The 27911-nt window shown below is 42.0% G+C and overlaps 1 protein-coding gene across 3 annotated transcripts in view; it reads right to left on the bottom strand.

Moving 5' to 3' along the window:
* The window catches only part of DCAF6 (DDB1 and CUL4 associated factor 6), a 289468-nt gene that overhangs the window by 123076 nt on the left and 138481 nt on the right, over positions 1-27911 (bottom strand). For all 3 annotated transcript variants that reach the window (XM_088482419.1, XM_088482420.1, XM_088482421.1), the window contains one exon: positions 13207-13318. In XM_088482419.1, the coding sequence (XP_088338545.1) occupies positions 13207-13318 (112 nt within the window). The remainder of the gene's footprint in view (positions 1-13206; positions 13319-27911) is intronic.

Below are 27911 nucleotides of genomic sequence, written 5' to 3'. Positions count from 1 at the left end.
GCAATTATCAGATAGCAATGTATACATCGCCCTGAATAGAGATCCAACAAATGAGTTTAAGAGAGAAATGGACACACTATTGGACATGGCAGCTACCAATGAGACCATTCCTAAAAAAGTAATTGAATTTTTAAATCAACCACATCATGTTAGGAACTGTATATAAAATGGTAAAGACACTCAAAACCATAATGTCTACCAGGATCTCACTCTACCAAATCATTTCTAAAGTCCTAGACAATCTAGTCCAACCACTGATAGTAGTACAGCCTGCATACTTAAAAGACACCACAATGCTATTGAATTAATTACAAGAAATGGAGGTTATCCCTAGAGGCACTCTACTATGTATGGTAGATGTAAAAAAATCTTTACACATCAATACTGCATAACCAAGGATTGTTGACCATGAAGAAGGATAGTCACCCCTTTCTGGCATGGATCCCATGTTATATTTACAACTGTTGAAATCGGTACTTATCAGAAATTACTTCCTTCATAATAGGCAATTTTTCTTACAAAAGACTGGTGGTGCTAAGGGGTCTAATGTGGCCCTATCTTATGGAAAGATTTTTATGTTTAAACATAAGTCTGTTTTTCTTGATGTACCACACAGAAACAACAGGATCCTTCTTTAGTGAAGATATATTGATATTCTCCTTATCTTTTGTAAGGATAGCACAGTGGACTTTGTAGACCTATTAAATTCAGGTATTGTTGCAGTCATAGTGAGATACAATATTTGGATGTCGGAGTCAAAATTGTGGATAAGATCAACACTACAGTAAATTCCAAGGATACCGACCATGACACGTTGTTAATATCTAGCAGCCATCATCCACCCGCTCTTATGCAAGCTTTGCCCAAGTCGCAAATGATGCAACTGGCATGCATCATTAGCATACCAATTCAACTAGATAAGGTGGTTACAAAATTTAAATCCAAAGTAAATACTTTACGTCAACTTGAGAACCAGAAGGAGCAAATTCTTAAGAGTCCCTAGAGAACAACTAATACAATTAACAGATAGACATTCTCATGAGGATGGGTTACAGGAGACTATGGAGTTTTCCCTGGCGAGTCTGTCATCCAAAAAGCAAGTAAGGCATTATGGCCCATTATTAGTAGTGACAAGGAGCTCCGTGGTGTTAGCAACAAAAAAACACTATGGCATGTTTTACCAGAGAAAGGAACTCGAAAGATAGATTGGTCCGCACTAATGTTACCGATACTAATAAAACGACCACGAGTAATTTGTTGTCTAGACCACCAGGCAGTTATAGGTGCTTAAATTGTACTGCATATGGATACCTTGAAATTGGTTCCACTTTCAAACATTATCACTGTGGCAAAGTATATTACATTACACATGTCTTGACCTGTTCTATAAAATTTGTGGTTTATGTAATTATCTGCCCTTGTAGTTTAGATTATGTGAGCCAAACAATCAGAACTTTTAAAAGGACAGTATGGTGTTACATCGCTTGACAATAGGATCAGCTCTAGAAGGTAATGCCTCAGAACAGTCTCTAGACATTTCAAAGAACATAGCCTTTCTATCGCAAGTTTGCGATGCAAGATTATCGACCTTGTACCACTATCCATAAGAAAAAGAGAATGAGCCAAAAAGTTACTCAATTTGGAAACCAAATGGATTTCGCAACTCAACACAATACGTATATCCGAAAGGAATGAGGACCTCATTCAGAGTCGGTCGAAGCGGCCGCACGGTCGTACGCCACCGATGTTCGCTAAACTGTGCATGCGTAAAGTTCGCAATGCGCGTGCGCAAACTAGCCGCTACGATCAGAAATTTCTCTCTCCTTGAACACAGCCAGGTCGGTAGTTTGAGTGAAAGATTGAGGAGTTTGTGGGTGGTAACAGGGGAAGGTGCTTGAAAACGGGGGTGTGGAGATCCGAACGCAGGCGTGCCTAATTATGCGAACGGTGTTTTATGGGAGTGCATAATTAACAAAGTAGTGTCATGGCACACGTGACATGGGAGGTTTTTACACTGACATGATCGTAGAGCTTAAGAGAGGGTATGGTCAACCTTATGCTCTACGACCAGTTCCGATGGTGCCCGATGGTCTCGATTAATCCTTATATGCCCGGAGATGACGTGTAATGCGTACGAGAAGGGGGCGTATTTTTTGTCTGCTGGCCGATTCCTCCACTTGGTCGGCCAGCTGCCGATCCGATCTTAGGGACGCAACATGCATCATTTGCATATCCGGCCCCTTTTTCCGTACAACCGCCTCTGAATGAGATTTTGTGGCGCACTTTGGCATACACTGTAGTCTCATATTGCTGTCATTAATTTTTCTATCAATTTTTATAATTGTTGTGTGGTTTTCAATATATAAATTTACTTCTGGTTGAATGATTATCTTTTTTATGTTTTTCATGTTTATTATTTTTATTTATAATTTTTTATTTCTTTTTCTTTTATTCTAAATTTCAGTTTATTGTTTTATATTTTATCTTTATTTACATTACACTGCACAACAATGAAAATGTATCCGATGTGAAAAGTTACTTCTAACTGATTTCAGCATGCAAAGAATGAATATGACATTTAAAACTCTGTCAGCTCTAAGGGCCTGATTCAGAGCTGGATGCTCTGACCAGAGCGCTCGCTCTGAATCAGGGCCCTCCTACCTGTTTTAGGAGCGTCCTCATGGACGCTCGCATAGCTGTGGGTTACCACCCACAGCTTATGCGAGCGTCCATGATGATGGTCGCGATGGTCAAGACCATCGCGCTTGCGATGGAGACCCTGCGGTAGGGTCTCGCTGCCGCAAGCCCTGGAGTGATTTTGGCTCTATCAGAGCCAAAATCACTCCCACTGACATCACTAGCGATGTCAGTGGGGCCGGCTTCAGACGTAGGCGTTCCCATGGGAACACCTCCGTCTGGCCGCCACGCCCCCGGCACGCCCACCAAAGGGGGCGTGCTGTCACTCACCATCGACAGCACGCCCCCTTTGGTGCGAGACCCGGACCGACAGCTTGGCTGTCGCAGTCCGGGTCTCGCGCATGCGCACGACGGAGCTCCCTCCGTCGTGCACATGCGCAGTGGGGCAACATCGACCCGTTTGCGAGCGTCCTTTGCTCGCGAACGGGTCTGAATGACCCCCTAAGTTCCAAGATTTAGCCCATTTATGATGATGTAGGGGTATCCTAGTGAAGTGGGCAGAATGGAGAGAATCTTACCAGCAACCTGCATTCCGCGCAGAGGGGGCGGGGCCTAATGACCCAATTAAATGAATCAGTTATTTGTCCCCTCCCCTATTCAAATATATGCGATTCACAGGATTACCCACACAAGATAACTGTGGTGCACTGAGTGACAAGCATAGTGAGCGATTCCACCAAGATATTTCAGCAATGGAACAAAGATATCAGGGTAGGTACTGTTGGACAGTGACAAGAGATGCCCCAGAAGAGTACAAGCGACAAGCAAAGAGAAAGCACCCCCATGAATAGGCCACTATATTAGATAGTACTTTCGTATGCTGTATGTTTGTTTCGTATGCTGTATGTTTGTTTCGTTTTGTGTTCTTATTTGTGATTGATTTAAAACAACTTATTTATTTTCTATCAAGAAAATATCCGATTATTTTAAAATAGCTTTTCACTATGACTGTATTAAGAATGTACATACAGTATAGTGCAAGTAGTGTAGCTCAAAAAATAGTGTTAGTAAAAACATTCTGAAATCATTTTAGTTTTTCTTGACCTCAAATTAGTAATGTATGACTGTAATGTATGACTAATTTTAGAAAGGAAACAAATTAAAAGTATCAATTTGTTGTACAGTGTTATCATTATATTTATTTACCTTTATTTTTGTAACCATTATGGATCATAATTTATTGTTTTCTTTTATTTGGGATCTACTTTGCTAGTAGTACACCTCTTGTAGATGATGCTTGATTATCTCTAGGCACACATCCTACATTATTTGTTTGGCCCTGGTTAAACTATTTACCACATCCCTTGCTGCATTCCCCTCCCATCTCTATATGCCCTTGCTCATACTCCGTCCCGTCACATGCACTTAGCTTGACCTTTTTATTTCATGTGCTTGTTTTCTTAGTCCCCCTACTCTCTTTGGTATAGGGCTCTGTTTACATCTCTGGTAATATAGATAATAGAAATTCGTGATCAGCGCTCAACAGGGGGTACACCAGTTGGGGGAGCAGCTTAGTACTGGAGATGTCCTGTCTCCAAAAACATTTAAGTGCAAACGAGGGTTGTATTCTTAGCGCTCAACTGATCGGTAGATGTTAGTCATCAATGCCAGTCTGATGCTGATGTGTTTCACTTGGCCTATAGTAATCAGATGTCTCATATATGTTGTGTGGATAATATATATCCAATGTATATTGCATGAACCTAATAACACTGTATAGAAAAAATTATGGTGAGATGGTAAGTACTGGTATTAGAGTAATTTACTTAAAATCTGGGTACAGGTGGAATATCCCACAATCAAATAATAATAAAGAGAACAAAACAAAGTAAAAACAAGAGAAATATGTAAAAAATGGGGAGAGCAAAATTAAGAAACCAATGGTAGTGATCGTTGCCCATGGTATGATGAGCTACATTCCCGGTATTTATCATATGAGAGGCTTGTTATGAGGTAAGAATAGTGTCTGAATTGTGACAATATTGCGGCGTCCCACTAATTTGTCTACAGTGTACAGTCAATGGAAGTTTGTGCACGTGCTGGTGTTGGTGTACCTCGTCTGGGTGGTGTTGCGGGCAGGGAATGGAGGTGGTGGATGTCCGATACTCTGGATTTCGCCGCACTGACTGCAGGTCTGGGGTACGGGGTCGCCCTTGGAGTGGTGACTCTGGGAGCAGTGGACCTTGATCATAGGGATGGCAACTCTGTTAGGACTCTAGGGAGTCTGTTGCCGAGTTGACCATTCTTTACAGAGAGTGGGATCCACTTGCACTTACCATGTACCCCGTTGCGCTCCACACCAGGTCTCCAACGTCTTCATTCTTCTGGCGTCGCTGCTCTGTCTCTGCCGTGTTGCCGGATGTGACGTGACACGTGGTAATTGGAGTGCTGCTGATTGGGAACGTAGTCCAATAACTTCTTGGGGTTCTGATGGTGCTAGCCGTTGATTCGCGTGTGTACTAGCCTCGACGCGTTTCAGCCAATGATTGCCTTCTTCAAGGTGGGTGTGTGTTCCTGCAGACCTGGCTTATGTGCTAGGATCAGCCAATCATCTGCAGGGTAGGTGTGTCCAAGGAGTCCGTGTGATGGACAGATCACAGTAATGGGAGATTTGTCATAGGGGGTTCGGGGGTGAAAGAATTATTTGTGCATGGATGAAAGATATGCAAATATAGCTGGTCACCATTCCTATTGGAAATCTGCATGTTGTAAATCTGATGTGCATAATTGTATATCTGGAACTACAGATAATTCCATATATGGGATAAATTAATGAATTTCAAACAACGTGTGGCGGACTTTTTCTTAATATGGTAGTATGTCTAATTGAAACACATGGCTGTAGCTACAACTAACTTTTATTGTTTGTGTAATTCACTTGGTACGTATGTGGGTAGCTCGTGTTCTATATATATCTCCTGCAAATGGGTATGAACACTGTTGGTCGGTAATAGAGAAGGGAATCATCTGTAGGTCGCAGATGGATATTGTGGGTATAACGGAGGGAGGAGAGGGAAAAAGAGGGGGGCAAAAATGGGAGGACCAGACGTATATATGAGGGGTTTGGATAAGAATCTGATTCGGCGAAAGGGACTGAAAACCAAACGGAATGTCTAACACCAAGGTTGGCTGAAGGGCTATTTGATAAGAATTATATTGTTGAATTCAATGTTCATGCCTGTTGGGGCCATGGTATGGAGGGTATAGACCCATTTCATTTCTTGTTTGTCTATGACCTTTATGTGATCTTCCCCCTCCAATTGGTGTGTGGTTGTTTAATAGCCATGAAGAACAGATTAGTGGGGTCTGACTTATGTTTGTATTTAAAATGTTTAGACACACTATGGTTATCGTATCCTATTTTTATGTTCCTGACATGTTCATATATACGTTTTAGAGTGGTCTAATAGTCCGACCTACGTATTCGAGGCCGCACTCACATCTTAAAAGATAAATGACACCTCGAGATTCACATGAAATGTTTTGTTTGATGGCAAAGCTTTTATCAATCGTAGATGAGTGAAGGTGTGTCACTTTTTTGCAGCTACGTGATTGTGTCACTTTGCAGCCAACACATTTGCCACAATAATGAAAACCCCCCCTTTTGTCCTGTGAATGGTAATGTTTTCTGGATTGATGTTCGTGGTAGAATGTGATTCTTCACTAATTTACATTTGATATCCGAGGCTTTCCTGTATATGATTCTCAGTGTTTTGCCAAGGACTTTGTTTAGGTCCTCGTCTTGTAACAGGAGATCCCAATGGTTCATGAGTATGTTCCTGACCTGACCCCCTAATTTATTAAATTGGGTGATGAAACGTACTTCATGCTGACGGAATTTGTTACTCTCAGTTTTATCTGAATGTAGAAGTGTTTTACGATCAAAATCTCCTGCCTCTGTGAAAGCATGCTCTACCAAAGAAGAATCATATTTTTTGTCTGTGAATTGTGCACACATCTCCAGTCCTTGTGTGTTGTAATCTTCATATTTAGAGCAATTCCTCCTTGTCCTCCTAAATTGCCATTTTGGTATATTGTCAAGCCAGCTCTTGTAGTGGCCGCTAGTAGACAGAATGTAACTGTTGACATCTACATCCTTCTTGTAGGTTTTGGTGTTCCTTTCTATGTATATCTCAAGATCCAGAAAGACCACTGAATCCTTACTGATATGAGTCGTAAATCTTAAATTGCAGTCATTACTGTTAATGTGATTTATGAAATCTTCTAGTGATGGTTTGGAGCCCTTCCATATGAAAATGATGTCATCTATGTATCTCCGCCACAGGATCATGTTCGCCCCAAAATCATGACCCCTCCATATAAGTTCTTCCTCCCACTTACCCATAAAGAGGTTAGCATAACTTGGGGCGACCCGTGAACCCATGGCGGTGCCGGTGGTCTGAAGGTAGAATGCATCATCAAACCACAGGTAATTATGGTGCAATATAAAGTCTATGGCCCGGATGATGAATTCGATCTGAGTCTGTTCTAGCGTCCCATCTTTTTCCAGATAATGCTTGGTACTGTCTAAACCTTGTGTATGTTTAATCACAGTGTATAGTGAACTGACATCACTGGTAACCAACCAGAAATCTGGCTGCCATTTTACGGTATCCAGAGTGTTAATGATGTCAGTGGTGTCTCAGATGTAAGATGGCAGTGATTTGACAATGTCCTGTAGAAAGGAATCTGTATACTATGCCAAATTGGCCGTGTGTGATTTGATGCCTGAGACTATCGGGCGTCCAGGTGGGTTTCTGGGGTCCTTGTGTATTTTGGGGAGATGATAAAAAACGTGTATGACCAGATGTAGATTCTGTAGAAAAGTGAACTCTAGTTAGAATGTCCTCATTGAATCCTTGTTTCAGTATCCTATCCAATTCGTTCTTGTATTGTATTGTTGGGTCTCCCTTGAGTACCTTGTATGTCTCAGTGGCGCTGAGAATCTTATTGCTTCAGTGATATACTGTGTTTTATCTAAGACCACTATTCCCCCACCCTTGTCTGCTGGCTTAACAATAATCCCATTGTTATGTTCCAAATCTTTCAATGCTTGTTTCTCTTTGTTCGTGATCTTGTATTTCTGATTTTGGACGTAGCTATGCTTATTAGCATCAGGTTGTAAAAGATCTAAATCCTTGATGACTAGGGCTTCAAGCGTATTAATGTAGTGATTTTTTAGGTGGCTGGGGAAGAAATGAGATTTTGGTTTAAAAGTGGTGTGTTTGTATTTGTCATGGCTATCCTCCTGTTGATTTTTGATAAAAAATATTTCATAAAAAATCCAATTAAGTGTGAGTTTTCTCAGAAATGTCTGTAAATCGCAATATATATCAAATTTATTAGGTTGGTGTGTTGGTACAAATTTCAATCCTTTAGACAGTATCTGTTCATGGTGAGTTGTTAGTATCGTGCTGCTTACTGTAAATTGAAGATGCATGAGTCATCAGATGTGGTTGTATTTTTGGATGATGCATCTGTGTTTTTTTTTTTTTATGTCTTTAGGCCCCCATACATCAGAGATTGATTGCAAATTGCTGCAATCGATTGAAAAAGGGAAAGATTTTTATACACAATCGATTGCAAATTGCATGATTGCTGCAATCAATCTCTGATATATGGAGGCCTTCAGAGTTGCTGTCTCCCCCTACATCCTTGTCTGACTCTGATTTTTCTTTTGATTTTGGGTCGGTTTGGGGGTCGATGGGCCGCGAGCCTTTAGGCCTGCTCCAGATCTAAAAAACTGTCCCCCCATGTTTGGTCGTTTACAGGTGCAATGCTGGGGGCCACGTGGTTGGCCGGCACTGGAGATGAAGTGGGATCTGACCCTTGTTGTATAGAATCACTATGTGCAATAAGGGTATGATTTTGTATATCCTTGTGTTTCTCCTTCTGTAGTATCGGTTTTCCGGGAATGCTACCTCTCTGTGTGTTTATCCAATTGTTGTCAAAGGAGAGCTTCGTTAGTACATCAAAGGCTGATTCGTCATCTAGATCATATATCGAGAAAGATGTGTGATTGGATATGTCAGATAAGTTGTCCTCTGAATCAGATACAGATAGATGATGTATTGCGGGACCTATGGAATTCTTTTCTATGTATCAGGGTCATATATTGTTGATATGTCAAACCAGTATGTTTGTATTTTTGAGGTGAATGTTTCTTATGCTTGACTGGAGTCTTGTGGTTCTTATGTATGAGTCTTTGTATGTTTTTTGTCTAGTATCTGGTTTATGGTACTGTTTGGTACCTGAGGTGCGTGATTTGACCCTATTAATTTTTTGGAATTTGGTCTGTAGGAGTTTGTTTTCTTTAACAATCAATCTCGTATGTGAACTTGATTCTAGATCTGTATAGTCTGTGGTCTTTCTAAAAGGGTCCAATTGTTCATTAGTGTTTTGTACTTCACTAGCTAGTTTGAGTAGTTCTTCATGTTTCTGATTTATAAGTTTGATTAATTGTACTGAACATTTCTGTAGAATGTCATTCCATTGTGTCATAAAATCATTATCATCTGTATGGTCAGTTTGTGTTTTCTTGACGGTTAGTATGTATTTATCCCACCATATGCGTGTCTCTTTGTGTAGTAGCTTTCCTAGCTTACTGAATGTGGTATGTAAATTGGGCGCTATTAATAGAGTCCTAACCGAGTTGCCATCCCTAAGATCAAGGTCCACTGCTCCCAGAGTCACCACTCCGAGGATGACCCCGTACAGGCATGCCATCGGAGCCCAGACCTGCAGTCAGTGCGGCGAGATCCAGAGTACCGGACACCCACCACCTCTATACCCTGCCCGCAACACCACACAGAAGAGGTACACCAACACCAGCACGTGCACGAACGTCCACTGACTGTAAACCGTAGACAAATTAGCGGGACGCCGCAATATTGTCACAATTCAGGAACTATTCTTATCCTATAACAAGACTCACATCTGATAAATACCGGGAAAGTAGCTCATCATACCATGGGCAACGATCACTACCATTGGTTTCTTCATTTTGCTCTCCCCATTTTTTACATATTTCTCTCCTTTTTGCTTTTGTTTTGTTCTCTATTATTATTTGATTGTGGGATATTCCACCTGTACCCAGATTTTAAGTAAACTACTCTAATACCAGTACTTACCATAATTTTTTCTATACAGTGTAATTAGGTTCATGCAATATACATTGGATATATATTATCCACACAACATATATGAGACATCTGATTACTATAGTCCAAGTGACACATGTCAGCATCAGACTGGCATTGATGACTAACATCTACCGATCCAGGTGAGCGCTAAGTACACAACCCTCGTTTACATCTCTGGTAAGCCTGGGCCCGCTTTGCAATGCTTATGCCAGCTCAAACGAAGTAACTTCTGAGTCACATGCTTCAATTTCTGGGTGGGCTCACATAAGGAATGCTCATCATGGAACACTTCAGGTAAGCACTCATGTTTTACAGTTTGTCTTTGCTGTGACTGAGGAAAGGGGCTGGAATCTCCCTGAAATATTGGCCTGATAGGATGATGTATTTTTATATGTTTTGAACCTGTTTTAAAGGTATCATGTGTCTATGAAAAATATAAGGTAATTTTTGCACACTTTAAAATCAGCCATAACATTAAAACCATGTGTCTAATAATTTGTAGGACCCCTTGTGGCCTCAAAACAGCTTACCCATCGAGGCATGGACTCCACAAGACCTCTGAAGGTGTCCTGTGGTATCTGGCACCAAGACTATAGTAGCAGATCCTTTAAATCCTGTAAATTGCGTGGTGGGGCTTGAATGTCTCGGCCTTGTTTTTCCAGCACAACCACATATGCTCCATCGGATTGATATCATCTAGGGAATTTGGAGGCCAAGTCAACACCTTTAATGCTCCTCAAACCATTCTTTAACAATTTTACAGTGTGGTAGAGCACATTATCCTGCTGAAGGAGGCCACTACCATCAGGGAGGACTGTACTTTGTCTGCGACAATGTTTAGGTAGGTGGTACATGTCAAAGTAATATCCAGATGAATGCCAGAACACAAAGTTTTGCAACAGATAATTGCCCAGAGCATCACACTGCCTCCGCTGGCTTGCCTTCTTCCCATCGTTCATCCTGGGGCCATCTCTTCCCTATGCTCCCGGCTGTCCAGATGACGTAAAAAAAAAAAAAAACGTAATTCAGCAGACCAAGTCACCACCTTCCATTGATCCATGGTCCAGTTCTGAAGCTCACGTGTCAATTGTACACGCTATCAACAGTGGACAGGGGTCAGCATGGGCACTCTGATTTTTTTTATGGCTACGCAGCCCCATACACAGCAAGTTGTGATGCACTGTGTGTTCTCGCACCTTTCTATCATAGCCTGCATTACCTTTTTCATCAATTTGTGCTACAGTAGCTCTTCTGTGGGATCGGATCAGACAGGTTAGCTTTTGCTCCCCATTACGCATCCATAAGTATTTTGTGCCCATGACTCGGACCACTTTTGGTAGATACTACTAACAACTGCATACCGGAAACTCCCTACAAGGACTTGCCGTTTTAGAGATGTTCTGAGCCAGTCGCCTAGCCATCACAATTTGTCTCTTGTCAAAGTCGCTCAGATCCTTATGCATGCCCATTTTTCTACTTACAACACATTGGCAGGTATTCAATTAGCAGCAGGGTTTACCCGCTAATTGCCGGCCAAAATCCCCACAGCGTTGCGAAAAGCTATTCAATATGGTGGTTTTTACACAGATTTTACCTCGCACCTCCATGAGCTGTGAGGTAAAGTCCGACTGCAGGGACTCGCGCGCGAGGAATCCCCGCTAATTAAATAGTTCCGGTGCAACAAATAGCCGTGGGGTAAACCCCGCGGCTAATTGAATATGCCCCATTAACTCCAAGACTGAGGGCCTGATTCAGACCCGCTCGCAAGCGGGTGAATGGTCGGCCAGCTCAAGGGCTTGCTACAAAACGGGGCGGCTGTCGATGTTGATCGACAGCTCGCCCCGTTTTGTAGTCAGGGAGGGGGGTGGCTGGACAAACGGAGGCGTTCCCTAAGGACCACCTGCCGTTTGTGGGCGGCCCTACTGACATCATTTGTGAGGTCAGTAGTGAACTTCCTCTCTACTCTACTAGAGCAGGAAGTTCACTCGGACTCGGGCTTGGTCACCCACAGCTATACAAGCGGCCTGGAGGCGGATTTTTTTTTTTAAATCCGCCCTGATTCAGAGTGAGCGCTCGCAAATAGCGAGCGCCTCTGAATCAGGCCCTGAGTGTTCACTTAATGCCTAATAATATATTCCAACCTGTGCAATTGAGAATATCGATGTGATTCACTTCACCTGTCAGTGATTTTAAAGTTATGGCTGATATATAGACAAATAGTTAAAGGTTCCGACATTTCAGAACAATATTTCTGTCTTAATGTCTGCCCTCTAACGCAAAGCCTCACTACCTCATAATAGGGCTGCTGCAGGTTTATTTAAACGACTTTTCTGAATTGTACCTTAAAATGGTCACAGAGAAAGATTTTCAAAACATATAGGATATTCTCCATATAGCTTTTTTAAACTGCATGTCCTACAGAGTTTTCTGGGGGGATATATCAGTTATTGACATAAGTCCTAAGCAGTTTAAAGTGGTTATCAAATTTTACTAAATTCCCTCACTCCCTAACAATAGTACTGTTGTGGGACTGCCCGGCACCACCATCATTCCCTTTATTTAGCAGAGTGCAAACGATTACAACCTCTGCCCATCACCATCATCAGTTCTCTATGTGGTAGGAGAAATCTGAAGTAGCACCTCTCGTTAGCAGCCACTATGACAGATATGTACAGCACTAAGGGCCTGATTCAGAGATGTATGCTATTGCTATCACCATTGCGATCCCGTACGCAGCTGCTTTGCGAAAATATGTAAATGTTGCTTTGCAAATCCAAGTAACTGTGTACAAAGACTCAGCATAGGTCGCAGATCATTGGTCTTTTGAGTAATCCTATGGTAAGCCAGGAACTGAGACGCCGAAGCCATTTTTATTGCATACTGCAGATGCAGGCTGTGACACGCCCTGAAAATGGTCGCAACATGTCTGCAGTTTTTGACGCCACTCCCCAATACATCCCCCAAATGGTCTCTGCCTGTCAATCACACAGAGTAAAAAGTTGCTACAAGCGACTACTGCAATGTACCCTGAAGCATGAGCATGTTTACTGATAATCTCTCAACTGCGCAAATATTGGCATTGCATACATCTCTGAATCAGGCCCAAAGACAGCAGAGCGGCTCCAAATATCATCACAAAAGTCTTGGGCAATACGAGTGCTGGGACCAGCTGAATACAGCAAATGACCGGGCTTTCGACAGGTTAATCTCCACTAAAGTATTATTGGAAAGGAAGTGGATTAAGTAAAATGTACGGCACTGTGGGATTTTGTGGAAAACATGACAATAAATAATTAAAATAATAAAGATCCTTTAAAAATAAAGTCCTATACATACAGCAGAAATGCAGAAGATGGTAGCATTTTACCATTCATCTGTGAAGTCCAGTCTTATTGTACTTGTGGTGGTTCCTTCTGTACTGTAGTGTAACTGCAACACTGGCTCGCTTGTCTCACCTTCTGGACTGAGTTTAGCACTTTCTGCAGTAAGGGACATGAACATCAATAGATTAAAGAAAAGCCATTAAAGACTTAACACAAGTTTATTTCATGTTACATTTACATCAATTAGTGATTTATTGTAATCTTTCTTCGGCATGCAAGATTTAACTTGAAAAAGAAGGAATAAAAAAAGCAAACGTGCAAAGTAGCAAACTCTGAGTTAAGTATTTTTATTTTTAGGAGCTACAGTTTTCACTGCCTCTTTCATATGGTCTGGATATTGGCATTCACTATGTTGTCAACCCTTAGCACATATTTATCACCATGACAACTGCCAGTGGAAAAGAACGCAAAGGATGAGTGTAATTTTTACTAATCGATTATTATATACAAGTAGTAAAAGCCAATAAATTCTGGCCTGTGGCTGGTTTTGAATTTTAGAGGAAGAACTATGATCAATGAAATTCAGTGTGGAAAGCTTATCGCCAAATTCCACAGCTGAATGTGTACTAAGGCGAATACCTCTGAGGAACAGTCTTCACTTTAAATGATACTCGCTCTAAAAATTACAACTAAACATGGAAAGCTGTAGGCTATATGAAATTGAATTAGAGTTAATCTGGGGTGCAGGCTAAGCGGCCAAAGCGTGAATATACTATGTACAAACATCACTTACCATCAGAATTTTACGTTCTTGAAACCCAGTTTATTCTACTAAATTTCAGGTAGCAAACAAAATACTAAACTGGACATTGGGAGTCTGCCATGACAATCCAGGCATATACGCTTAATTATTCCTCAAAGAGTATTGTTGTGAAGTGGTAATAGGTTATATCCAACATCCCAATAATGGCATGCAAGTCTTGCTTTTTGGGTACAGTCCCTCTGTCCCAACCATGCGCTGCAATTTTGTGGTAGGGTTGGAAGTTCATAGAAGAGCAACGGGTGAATGGATCCTACGTGCAATGAGAGAGGCAGCTTGGGTACCACCCCCTGCCATTCTAAACACTGAAATAAAACTATATAAGGCTATTAATCATTTCTGAGTCCATCAATTGTTGCTGGACCTCTGATACAAAGTGGTACAGTCTATGGAAAAAGCCCCTGATTTGACTGAACTAATGTGGAACCTCACCTCACCGTTGATGTAGTTGGCACCTTCTGGACAGATCTCTAATTAAAGGCAGCCATAAGAATCGCAACCTGCAACAGTACAGCACCTTAGACCATTTCCTTCAGAACTAGTAAAAGGCACATATTTTTTCACTCTATTAACTCTTCTTTGGTCTGCCACACACAGATACTGCCACACATCAATGAGCAATATTATTCAAAGTACTACCACATATAGAGGTTGGTGAGTTATAACTGAATGTTATTCTTGCACGAATTTGGTGCCAAGGTCCATAAAAAATATGCTGCAATACACTGACCCAATACGTAGTGCTCCTGCTAGGATGTTTCAGCGGTGCGCCCTCGCCCTGTCTGAATTTAAAGTGGCAAAATGCGCCCTACCCTTATAGCGGCGCCCCGCTAAAGCAGCCTGCCCTGTGACGTCCCCTCCCACGGGTGGGAAAAGTTGCGGTTACCGAACGTCGCCATGTGAATAGATGCTGCAGTGCATACGTACGACATCTACTAAAAGTGAGGGGAGAGCTTGGGGGAAGCCTAGCCCCCTCCCCGGTCGGCCACGGACCCTTTTCCAAAACATGCGCAGTGAAGCCCTGCCCGCACCTGAACGCCCTGCCCACGGTTTGGAGTGCAGACTAAATCCGTGAAATACAGAGAAAAATGAAGATCCGGCACTCACTTTGTGATGAAGAAAATAGACGAAACAGATGTATACAAATGTGTCCTCACTCATCTTTGCTGCAGTCTCGCCAACAGCCCCTCTCGGCGCACCAGGTCCGGTGAGACTCTGCTAGTGCTGGGTGTGTTTTGTGCAGAATATGTGATGTGGCTAGGACGCACCAGGATACTCTGCTGATTAGTTCATACTTTCCACCTCTCCCTGTTTTTTATTTGGGGATACTCCCTGAAATAGTAGCAATCTCCCTGACTCCCTGAAGAGTCTAGCAATCTCTCCGATTGCATCTTACCCCCATTATGAAGCAGTTATATATTTAAAAAAAAAAAAAAAACAACATATATACACTGCTCAAAAAAATAAAGGGAAGACTAAAATAACACATCCTAGATCTGAATGAATGAAATATTCTTATTAAATACTTTGTTCTTTACATAGTTGAATGTGCTGACAACAAAATCACACAAAAATTATCATTGGAAATCAAATTTATTAACCCATGGAGGTCTGGTTTTGGAGCCACACTCAAAATTAAAGTGGAAAAACACACTACAGGCTGCTCCAACTTTGATGTAATGTCCTTAAAACAAGTCAAACTGAGGCTCAGTAGTTGTGTGGCCTCCACGTGCCTGTATGACCTCCCTACAACGCCTGGGCATGCTCCTGATGAGGTGGCGGATGGACTCCTGAGGGATCTCCTCCCAGACCTGGACTAAAGCATCTGCCAACTCCTGGACAGTCTATGGTGCAACATGGTGTTGGTGGATGGAGTGAGACATGACGTCCCAGATGTGCTCAATTGGATTCAGGTCTGGGGAACGGGCGGGCCAGTTCATAGCATCAATGCCTTCATCTTGCAGGAACTGCTCACACACTCGAGCCACATGAGGTCTAGTATTGTCTTGCATTAGGAGGAACCCAGGGCCAACCGCACCAGCATATGGTCTCACAAGGGGTCTGAGGATCTCATCTCTGTACCTAATGGCAGTCAGGCTACCTCTAGCGAGCACATGGAGGGCTGTGCGGCCCCCCAAAGAAATGCCACCCCACACCATTACTGACCCACTGCCAAACCGGTCATGCTGGAGGATGTTGCAGGCAGCAGAACATTCTCCTTGAGGTCTCCAGACTCTGTCACGTCTGTCACATGTGCTCAGTGTGAACCTGCTTTCATCTGTGAAGAGCACAGAGCGCCAGTGGCGAATTTGCCAATCTTGGTGTTCTCTGGCAAATGCCAAACGTCCTGCACGGTGTTGGGCTGTAAGCACAACCCCCACCTGTGGACGTCGGGCCCTCATACCACCCTCATGGAGTCTGTTTCTGACTGTTTGAGCAGACACATGCACATTTGTGGCCTGCTGGAGGTCATTTTGCAGGGCTCTGGCAGTGCTCCTCCTGTTCCTCCTTGCACAAAGGCGGAGGTAGCGGTCCTGCTGCTGGGTTGTTGCCCTCCTACGGCCTCCTCCACGTCTCCTGATGTACTGACCTGTCTCTTGGTAGCGCCTCCATGCTCTGGACAGTACGCTGACAGACACCGCAAACCTTCTTGCCACAGCTCCCATTGATGTGCCATCTTGGATGAGTTGCAATACCTGAGCCACTTGTGTGGGTTGTAGACTCCGTCTCACGCTACCACTAGAGTGAAAGCACCGCCAGCATTCAAAAGTGACCAAAACATCAGCCAAAAAGCATAGGAACTGAGAAGTGGTTTGTGGTCACCACCTGCAGAACCACTCCTTTATTGGGGGTGTCTTGCTAATTGACAATCAATTTCACATGCTGTTGTGCAAATGGAATAGACAACAGGTGGAAATTATAGGCAATCAATGTTGCTTCCTAAGTGGACAGTTTGATTTCACAGAAGTGTGAATGACTTGGAGTTACATTGTGTTGTTTAAGTGTTCCCTGTATTTTTTTGAGCAGTGTACATTCAAATGAGATCATTAGTATAATTTCCTTGTATCAGTGTGTTTTCATCAACAAGTGAATATTACTGATTACTTTGGGGCTACTTTACATTTAGATGTAAACCAATTTTATGACATCTCTCAGATATAGCACTACACGTCCACTTTACTGCCGAGCGCATACGTGTTGATTTCATAATCTCCCTGAAATGCTTTTTCAAAAGTAGGCAAGTATGGATTAGTTTGATATGCGACACATATCTGTGTACGAATAAGTTCCATTTACAGATACAGTAGTACATAGACATACAATTGTTGCATATCAAATCAATAAGTGCAGTCTCCCGGGGGTCGATTCAATTGTTTTTTTAGGCGGGATAATTAAAAGAGTGCCCAATTCAATTGTTCTGGGTGCTCACTAATTATCGTCCTCTTCACCCCGGGATTAGTTGTGTAAATCGGCTAAACCCGTCTAAAGTTCTGGTTAGGGCCCTAACCAGGGGCTGGCTGGCAACTTTTAGCCTGGGGGGCAAATGCATGCAGGCGACCCCGGCAGAGGAGTAGCGTGTAGCCAGGATGCCCGAAGAACATGCGTGCTACGGCGCCCCCCCCGCCCTCAAGTGTTCCAGGGAGGAGGCGGGACCATATGGGATTAATGTAAATTAAAAATAAAGATTAGGGACAGCCCCGTCGTGGTGCCCATATGCAGTGCCCCCCTGTGCCCCAGGAGAGGACCCCCTTATGCAGGCCTCCAGTAGTGCCCCAGTAGTGATCCCCCCTATGCAGTGCCCCTTATACAGTGCCCCCAGTAGTGGTCCCCCCTGTGCAGTGCCCCTTGTGCCCCCAGTAGTAAGCCCCTTATATAGTGCCCCCAGTAGTGGTACCCCCTATGCAGTGCCCCCAATAGTAGTAACCCTTATGCAGTGCCCCTTAAATAGTGGCCCCAGTTGTAGTCTTCCCCCTATGCAGTACCCCCAAGTATTGCCCTTTTTATAGAGCCCCCATCAGTGGTCCCTCGATGCAGTGCCCCCAGTGGTAGTCCCCTCCCCCCTATGTAGTGCCCCTAGTAGTAGTCCCCTCCCCTTGTAGTGCCCCTAGTAGTAGTAGTCCCCACCTTGTAGTGCCCCCAGTAGTAGTCCCCCCTTGTAGTGCCCCCCAGTTGTAGTCCCCCCCATGAAGTAATAATCCCCAGTAGTGGTCTCCACCTTGCAGTGCCGCTAGTGGTCCCCCCTTGTAGTGCCCCCCCCTGTAGTCGCCCCCCCTTGTAGTGCCCCCAGTAGTGATCTCCCCCTTGTAGTGCCCCCAGTAGTGGTCTCCCTCTTGTAGTGCCCCCAGTAGTAGGCCCTCCCTCTTGTAGTGCCCCCAGTAGTGGTTCCCCCTTTGTAGTGCCCCCAGTAGTAGTAGTCCCCCCCTTGTAGAGCCCCCAGTAGTAGTAGTCCCCCCCTTGCAGTGCCTCCAGTAGTGGTTCCCCCCTTGTAGTGCCCCCAGTAGTAGTAGTCCCCCCCTTGTAGTGCCCCCAGTAGTAGTAGTCCCCCCCTTGTAGTGCCCCCAGTAGTAGTCGTCCCCCCCTTGTAGTGCCCCCAGTAGTAGTAGTCCCCCCCTTGTAGTGCCCCCAGTAGTAGTCGTCCCCCCCTTGTAGTGCCCCCAGTAGTAGTAGTCGTCCCCCCCTTGTAGTGCCCCCAGTAGTAGTAGTCCCCCCCCTGGTAGTGCCCGACCCTCCCCCAGTAGACACATGTCATAAAAAAAACCCCAAAAAAACCCACTTACCTCAGTCCCCGCTCCCGCCGCCATCCGCTCCTCCGTCTGTCCTTCCCGGGCCGCTCTGCATTATGGGAGAGACGTCATGACATCAGGACGCCTCTCCCATTGCCCACTGCGGGAGCCGGAAGATGGAGCGGCTCCTGCAGTGGGTGCAGCAGCAGCTAATGAGAGTCTGTCAGACTCTCATTGGCTGTTGATCAAAACAAACACACAGCTGCCAAAGCCGGCGGCTGTGTGTTTGTCACTTGTTTCGCGCTGACCGAACTCCGTCCGGTCAGTGCTACACACGCGGTGCAGTCTGTGTCACAGTGACACAGACTGACCCCGGCCCACATGACGCTGCGGCCCGGGGGGCACATGGCACCCTGCCCCCCGGCCCAGCCCGCCACTGGCCCTTACCACGGGGGTTCTCACACATTTCTGCTTGCACCTTCCTGAGGGTGCGAGCAGAAATGCCAGCGGCTATCGAGCCCTGATGGAGCAACAAATGAATTGCTCCGTCGGGCGTCTTAAAAAAAAAAAAAAAAAAAGCCGCTGGCAAAACATTTGAATCACCCCCCTGGTGTGTCCTTGTCACATCACATTGCGACTAATATGCATTTTGGCAAAAAACACGCTGGAAGCTAGCAGAGTTTAGCAAGACTTGTTGGCTCACTCACGCCAAGCATCTTGCATTGCGTGCCATATTGAGACTAGATGTATGAGGACACATCTGTAATGTCCACCTGTTTCTGCCTAAATTTAGACTATCATCAGTGGCCTCGTGATAGCCTACATTAAAGCAGAAACAATTCTTACAGCTTTCACACCTATTGGACGTCTAGGATAGAACTACAAAGATAACCAATTACAGGATCTTCCATGCAAGTATTCATCCGTTTCCATACGTAATTGATTTTTTTGCGATATCCTCACCATAAACATTTATTACATCTTACCTATTTAGTTAACCACTGAAAAAAATCCCAAGAAATTAGAAATTCTAGGACAAACTCACTTTGTCGAAATTTGTATCAAAGAGTAGAAAAAAAACCCACAGAACTCAGAGATATCACACATTGTACAAAATAGGACAAAATGTGGCCTCCTTGCTGCCATCACCACATCAGACCTCACCATCAATGGAACATGAATCCTCCCCTGTTCTATCCACAAAACCTGATTATACTGAACTCTGAGTTTTAATAATGAAGAAAATTTTATATTCCTCATATCTACAATTGGCAATCAAACAATCAAAGAACAAATTGACCGTGTTATCGAAAAGAACCTCAACATTGGAGTTTAATCTAACATTTTATTATTATTATTCTAAATTCCAGTATGAAATCATGCTGATTGGCAAAATAGGATGTCATATCACCAAGCCACTAAGTAAGGTCAATCCAAATCCTATGAAATACAATTGTTTTAACTGAACTGCTTAAAATACAGATAGGAATGATTTTTTACTTTACCACAATAATATCACTTAATCTTGGAAGTTCAAAAGTACCAAAAACTCTTCATCTCTGACCAAGCTCAAAATTCCATAACTGTAAGGCTGTCCCTGTCTGACATTTGTAGAGCACTAAACACTACATCACATGACTATACTTTCTATTCATATCCGTACGGTTCATATGGACATATTAACAGGATGTAGTCACTATATTTGCTGGTATACTATTTAAAGAATACATGAGGACACCCAGCATTCTGATTAAGCAGACAGTGTTTAAAATTTCCCACTTTTAAATAACCTTAAATAATTTATCCAAGAATATTTTGCATTAAGCACACATTCAGAAACGCAAGTTTACACTTTGTAGAAGGCGAATAAGGGAGTGGTTTTCAAACCTGGGGTGTTGCGGGACACTTGCAATAGTACCACGGGTTAGTTGTCAAGGAGCAAATTAAATTAATTATGGTCAATGTGATAAGCCAAACCAGTGCTGGCAAGTATCAAAAATGAAATATGTGGACAAACAGAAAGACAATCCTGTCCACCACAGTTTACATAATTTAATAATCTTAGCTGAATTTCTCAATAAGAAACTTTTGACCTAGGGGTGCTGTGAAACCCTACTCTAGGGTGATCTGATTCAAGAAAGTTTGTGAACCACTGGTATAAGGCTATCATAAGGGGTACAATAATAGAAGTATGTAGCTTACCACAGGAAACATCAAACTCAGTACTGCAATCTTTGAGTCAGTAAGAAAACATATAGAAAATTCTAAATTGAAATTCAAAATAAAACTTCAATCACTTAAGAACAGTTTATTTTAGTGGAAAAAATCCCATAAAAAAGTATTTACTGGCTAAATCAAAAGCATTAGGAGAAAAGTAACAAATGCAATATTAGCTAACAAATTAGGAGGACATCTCAAGCTATCATGTCCATTAGACAGCAATAAATTACTTTCTAATTGTTTATGATTCTTTATGTATAGAGACATTTTCCACTACATCTGACATCTCAGTGATAACAATTTTTAACAAGTAACCACAACTAAATCTAGAGCCTCTCCCCAAAAATTAACAAAGATTTAATGTAGGAGCAGGTAAAATTAGTTACAAATTATCTAAAGTTCCCAGTCGCACACAGGTAAACAAGTGTTGCATACCAAATTAATCATCAGTGTCTCCTGGTGCGTCGTAGTCTCATCGTATTGCAAAAAAGATGACAAAGGATGTCACAGCCGCTGATACTGTAATGTGGTATTTCGCATGGAGATACAGCTGCAGTCGCAGAAAAAATATAGGCATGCCACATAATTTTAATCAGTAGAAGCTGCTTGTGAATCCTATTCCCGTTATGTTTAACTGACTTCTAGCGAATGGAGGCAAGATGTATGTGGACACATCTGTAATTAGAACTTTGTCAGAGATTTCTGTGACTCTCCTGCATTGTGCCATTAGTTCATAGTAACAATACATAAAATTATACATAAACTGAAGTTTCTGCATCATTTTATTTAACAAACAGCCTGATACATGGGCCCCTAATATTTGGAACTCCTTGAGCACCATGTTGTTTAAGAGACTGCAAAGACAGTTTTAACTCATTTACATTATTTGTTCCAAACGAAACCTGTACCAGTTCCAGGCTCCTCTCTAAACACAGTACTGTACATGCGCTCTGTAATAACTTATATCTGAAATGCAAAAAAAAAAAATTGAATTTATTGAACAAAATCTGCTAAATCTGGTGGATTAGATCTACACATATTTGAAAAAATAATAAATTATATGCCTAATCCACATACTCCACCACAACTACTCATTTTACCCTGGGAGGATGAGATATAATCTAAATGAAATACATAATCTTACTGAATAGTCATACCCTCTTTCTCCAACCTGTAGAACCCTTCTCTTCTCATTTGAGAAACGTTAAAAAGTGTCATTTACTCTGGATTGGGAAATAAAAGATTTTCACATATCAATGGAGAATTTGAGCCAAAATCATTTACTGGTTTATGTTAGAAGTATGGGGTGCCACAATCTGTTCAATACCTACAAATTTGAAAGATAATGTTTATATTCAGTAAGCAGACAAGAAACCCTTTCACTATTATATGACTGTATATTGACCCCTTTGGAACATTTGAACACAATTGAAAGAAGATATAGATAGGACCAATAAACAAAAACTAAAAAATAGGCGCACCAGAGAACTCGCAGTCAGATAGAACACCTGCTGCCTTTGGCAAAGAAAAATTATAATCCCTTTAAAATAGAACAGATAGCAAAAGAATAGCCAGGAGCTGGTGTAACACACAGAAAACCTCTAGGAATATATAAATGTAAATATTTTAATTAAACAATGACAGGTACATAAATATAAATATAAAGATGAAAATCTAAATAAAATAAAACAAATTAAAAAGGAGAAACTGCCGGGAGAAATAATCAATTTTAAAAGTTTAATGGCTATTCAGGCTGCTAGTGAGCTTATTTAAAATATCAAATTGTTAACAATAGAAAGTAACATAATATAGCACAATAATAGAAACTCAAATTAGCAGATAAAAAAGTCCGGGGGTAATGGAATGTTAGTGTACCTTAAAAGGATAATAGAGTGAAGGAGCTCCTAGAGCAAACTAATAGTTCAATCGACCGTAATTAGCGGCTCAACGTTCCCTGTGCTTCTGGTCCGGTCTAGCGGCAGTCTGTAGTGTTGTATAATAATGAGCTCAAAGAATAGAGCGAAATCCTCTTCACAAACAAAACATCCCAGTATGTGATGCGTTGGTCGGCAGAAGTGTGCATTGGAAAGCCGTAGAAGCTAGCTTTGTATTGTTTGGTCACAGTGAGTAGAAAATCTTCGTACATTTTATCATGGTGGATGAGGAAGACGTGTCTGTGAGATTACATCAGAGATGTGCGATTGAATTTTGTGTTAAACTTGGAAAAAGCGGAAATGTTTCCATATACTGGACTGTTGTTTGGATTACGGATCACAATGATGAATCCACGATTTGTCACTTGTCACAATCGATGTCAGGAAATCAGGTATCCTCTCCGACATTCGAACGGTGTTCTACCACAATTCAACTCGTCGTTGCAAATGCTCTTCTGTGAGATTTATGGGTACCCACCTGGCACACACGCAATGAATTTTCAATGCCTTTGTCACAATATGCTGAAAACCCATTCGAATGAGATACAAAGTAAAGCCGAAAGTTTGCGTATCGTTATCCTTCTGTAATTTTGCAACAGCTCTGCAGCTTTGGCAATGTTGACATCTGTAACCGCGGTGGATGGTCTCCCAGAACGTGCTTAATCAGTCACTCGCGTATTACCCTTTTTGAAGTGCTTCCACCAACGAAATACTGCAGCACGGCTACTTGTTTCTACACTGTATGCTTGCTGTAACATTTCATGAGTTTCATTTCCGCTTTTTCAAAGTTTATCACAAAATTCAATCACACATCTCTGACGTAATCTAACGTCTTCCTCATCCGTCATAACGAAACGTACGAAGATCTTCCACTCGCTGTGACCAAACAATACAAAGACTAGTGCAGTCCAAACGCAGGTTCAGACACATCGATGTATGAGCATCACAATAACCAGCATAGTTCTTGGCAGCCCATTTTTAATGTGGTTACTTGGCAAATGACATCAAATCCAGAATTAAATTCATGATACATGCACTTTGATGTTACCTTTAAAAAATTGCCTGTGAGCTATCTGAATTTTAAAATTACATAAAAAAATTGCAAAAAAAATATTGTGGCTCATTTAGAGTTAGGAGTATATCCATCTGGAGAATAGCATGACAGTATACAGTATTACCTATGACAAGTGATCTAATTCTGCTGGAGTTAATGAAGAACATGAATACATTATCCTGCACATGTTTGGCATCCACATCACAAAAGGTAGTCCTTGGTGACATCACTATTGACATTATTGAGTTATCACAGCAACCTCAAAACAAAAGTAATGGGACACACAGTGCTCGCATAAAAATTTGTGTGTTTGCATTAGTTGCCGGGGAACCGAGCTAGGAGCAAAAAAAATATTTAGAACAGGTCACTTCCAGTTCCATGGTCAAGGTCCTAAGACGTCTGCCTTACACCATCTTGAAGTTTCACAGGATGTACATTTGTGTGGTGGTTAAAAAATAAAAGGGCATATCTCAGATATCTGCTGTGGTGTCCATTTCCAACAGCAGCCACAGCCCCCATAGGTTTCTATGGGGGTTGCAAAGCTGTCAGATTTACAAAGCCCCGGAACGCAAAGCACAACAGAACTTGTTGTGGAAAAAAATCTGCGGCCGCTGCAAAGAGTTTGGCCTTGCAGCTAACGCCATATGAAGAGGCTACACTTTGCATACTTTACCGGGAAAGGTTTTCTCCGGACTTCACCCCAGCAAGGACTGCCGCACATTCTTGGTCAGTAGACAACGCATGCACAGGAGTCCCGATAGAAGAATGAAGAGACCACAGATGCGGTCACTTCACTCGACCATATCACAGGGACGGGCTCCTTTCTGACCCCTGTCCCTACATGTGCTATTTAATACATTCTGATGGTATTATCACATACCACAATGCAGTGTGGGGCACTAATATCACACCCAGATTGCATTGAGTGGTGATTATTAATAAAAGGGCCTTAAAATCTAGAACACGTTAGCCCACGTCTGCACATTTCTCTCAAAGACAGGAAACTTAACATATATTTCTGTGAATGTTAATAATAGACTGCTGTTTCTGCAGTAACATCAGCTTTGAGTAAGATCAGTCTGTTGACCAAACGCAATTTTTCTTTTGCATGCAGTACTGCCTACTTTTACAGTTCACTGGAAGAAACTGGGTAGCATTATTTTCACTTCGACTTACAACTGACCTAGGATAAGACTGCACTGACTAAGGTGATCAATGATTTCAGCACTGTTAAAGGTCATTACTCACGTCTAATTATCTTTGATCTCTACATCATTTGACACTATTGACATCATACCTGCCTTCCCTCCTGGCACTGCCATGGCCACCCAGCCACGGCTGCCCACTTCTCAAGTGAACTGGCTGGTACAAGGGACTCAATTTGGGTTGAATCGCATAATCATGGCTCCGTCCCCAGCTTCACAATGCCAGTAATTTCAGCATTGTATAGCAATGCTGAAATTGCTATACAATATAGGATGTGGATTAACAGATAGACAGTAAAAAGGCTGACCGTGTCTAGATAGACAGCAGAGGTTAGTCAAAAGGTCGACTGGGACAAAAGGTCGACAGGGACTAAATGTCGACATGTAAGAAGGTCGGCAGGTACCAGATTTTCATTCCAACCAATCAACAAGTTGGCTGGTTGGATGCAAGTTGGTCTAGTGTGTGGCCAGCTTAACTCTAACCCTCCCTCCAGGTGCCTAACCCTAACCGTCGGGGTAAGTTGCTAAGCCTAACCCTCCAGTAAGTGCCTAACCCTAACTAATAAAATAATGTGTCAACCTTTTTTTGTGTTGACCATTTACATATTGACCCTGTCGAAAATTTGTATTTGTCGACCTTCTAACATGTCTACCTTTAGTGTGTCGACCTTTTGTTACAGTCAACCTATTGACTGTCTCACATCTGATGTCTATGTAGACATTGTCGACCTTTTTTACTGTCTATCTATAGTCCGAAACCCAGCAGGAAGCAGGGCTACTATGATGCAATCACCCACCAATGCCGCCCCTTGAAGTGGAAACCTGGCTGCCCCTGCCAAAAGGTCTGCAAGTATGATTGACAATGTATTCTAATACAAATGCTGCAATCCCTAGGTTTTCAGGACACTGTCCTATCCTGGTTCTCCTCCTACTTTATCATATCACCTGTTCAAGATTTGTTTCTCTGGATCCATTGCCTCTCGAATTCCTTTATCAGTTGGATTACCACAGAACTTCTCTATACTACTTCTCTAAGAAAATGAATAAGCTCCTATGGATTTCAGAATCCTCTCTATGTGGACAATAGCCAAATGTATCTATTCTCTACGGATCTCTCATCATCTGTATTGGCCTATGTTACTGAAAGTATTTCTGCAAATTCATCTTAGATATAGGGCCAAAAAAAATTGCATATTTTTCAGACTAAAAAAATCTCTCACGATTTAACCTCTCATCCAGATGTTTTCCCATTTTGAAGATACAACTCGACCAATGTAATAGTGGGAGAGATTACTGCTATACTCTCACATTTTCTAAACTCTCACCCTGTTACATTTGGCCCATAATCTTAGATATCATTTCACTGTCTCAAATATAATAATATTCCCAACAGAAGCGTCCTACCTGACATCTCTATTACTGCTGAAGACACAAGAATAAAGCTCACTGGCTGATTTATGCAAATGCCACAGACACCGGAATTTGTACAGAGATGCCCATTAGAGGCATCTCTTACTGTAAGCGGCCATTGGTAATCCATCTGGAAGCATGTGCAGTGCGACTCAGACGTATATGCAATTCAAAAATAATCACACAACTCTGCCAGCATCAGCATTGGGTCCACCATTGAATCAGGCCCTCAATCACAAAAGTGGGCCAACACACACACACACTTGCTCCTGTGACTATCATTACAGACTGATCATTACTGTATATCCTATCTTCAATACTGGGACAAGCTGATATTCAGACTTAACAGAATAGTTTGGTCATTGGTAAGATTTCCTGAATAGATCCATTTTGATACCATGCTGAAAGAAGAAAAAGGGCAAAAAGGGCAAAAAGGGTGAATACTTATTTTACCATAATACGCTGACAGTTGGTCAGTTGGTGAATGGGTTTTAAATTACAGTATCTGGAACAATTATTGCTGCCATTATGCCACCATTTTTATTTCTGACATCTTAGTGATTAGTGAAGTCTAAAATAGTGGATAACAAAGAACTTTCATTTGGCTTTATGTAATTAGAATGGTAATCATATGCTGTTGTATCATGAATCATGACATTTGAATACATATTAGTGTGTTCGTTTACAAACATTGGTATTGTAATAATGTGAATGTGCTTTATTTAAAGAATAAAATGTGTGATTCATATGTCTTGAGCAGGACTGAAATTATATTGCTAAAACATAATTTACTATCATGTAACTATGTACCTGGCTTTTTTAGATATCTGCACAGTTATGAAAAATATATATACATTAGTATGTTTGGAACTGTTTGGAACATGTTTGGAAGCTGTAGAGCGGACGTCTGCTAAAAGAAAGTTCTTCTGATTGCGGATGCTAGAATGCTAGTTAGTTGTTTATTCAAAATTGTTATCCTGAATTGCTTTTCCTCAAAGGTAAAAAATATCTATAGAACAAAGTATGAATTATAGAAAAAGGATTTGGTCACATTACCTTGCCATCACGGTAAGGGCATTTTGCTTTGCCCAGTAAAGCATTCCAAGGAACCTTACACATGGACTAAAATAGCTGGGACAATCCTAATTTATTACATTCTCTTTATAGGATATACAATATAGGTGAAAGCAATACTATTCCCAATACATATTTGTAAAGAAACTCTGTATGCAACAAAATAGTGTCTCAAAGTCAAATAGAGAGGATGAAATATCTTGTCTAGGTTTCAATATTATGTAACCACGTTTCATATCTATATATGCCAAAAATAACACTGTTTAGTGTAAATAACACCATATTTATGCTGTGTTCCAGAAGGGTGG

This window comes from Taudactylus pleione, unplaced genomic scaffold, assembly GCF_031769625.1.
Source record: "Taudactylus pleione unplaced genomic scaffold, aTauple2 ptg000288l, whole genome shotgun sequence".
NCBI classification, from domain to species: domain Eukaryota; kingdom Metazoa; phylum Chordata; class Amphibia; order Anura; family Myobatrachidae; genus Taudactylus; species Taudactylus pleione.
Note: the sequence above shows the minus strand (reverse complement) of the source record. Positions and strands in the feature narration are given on the sequence as shown.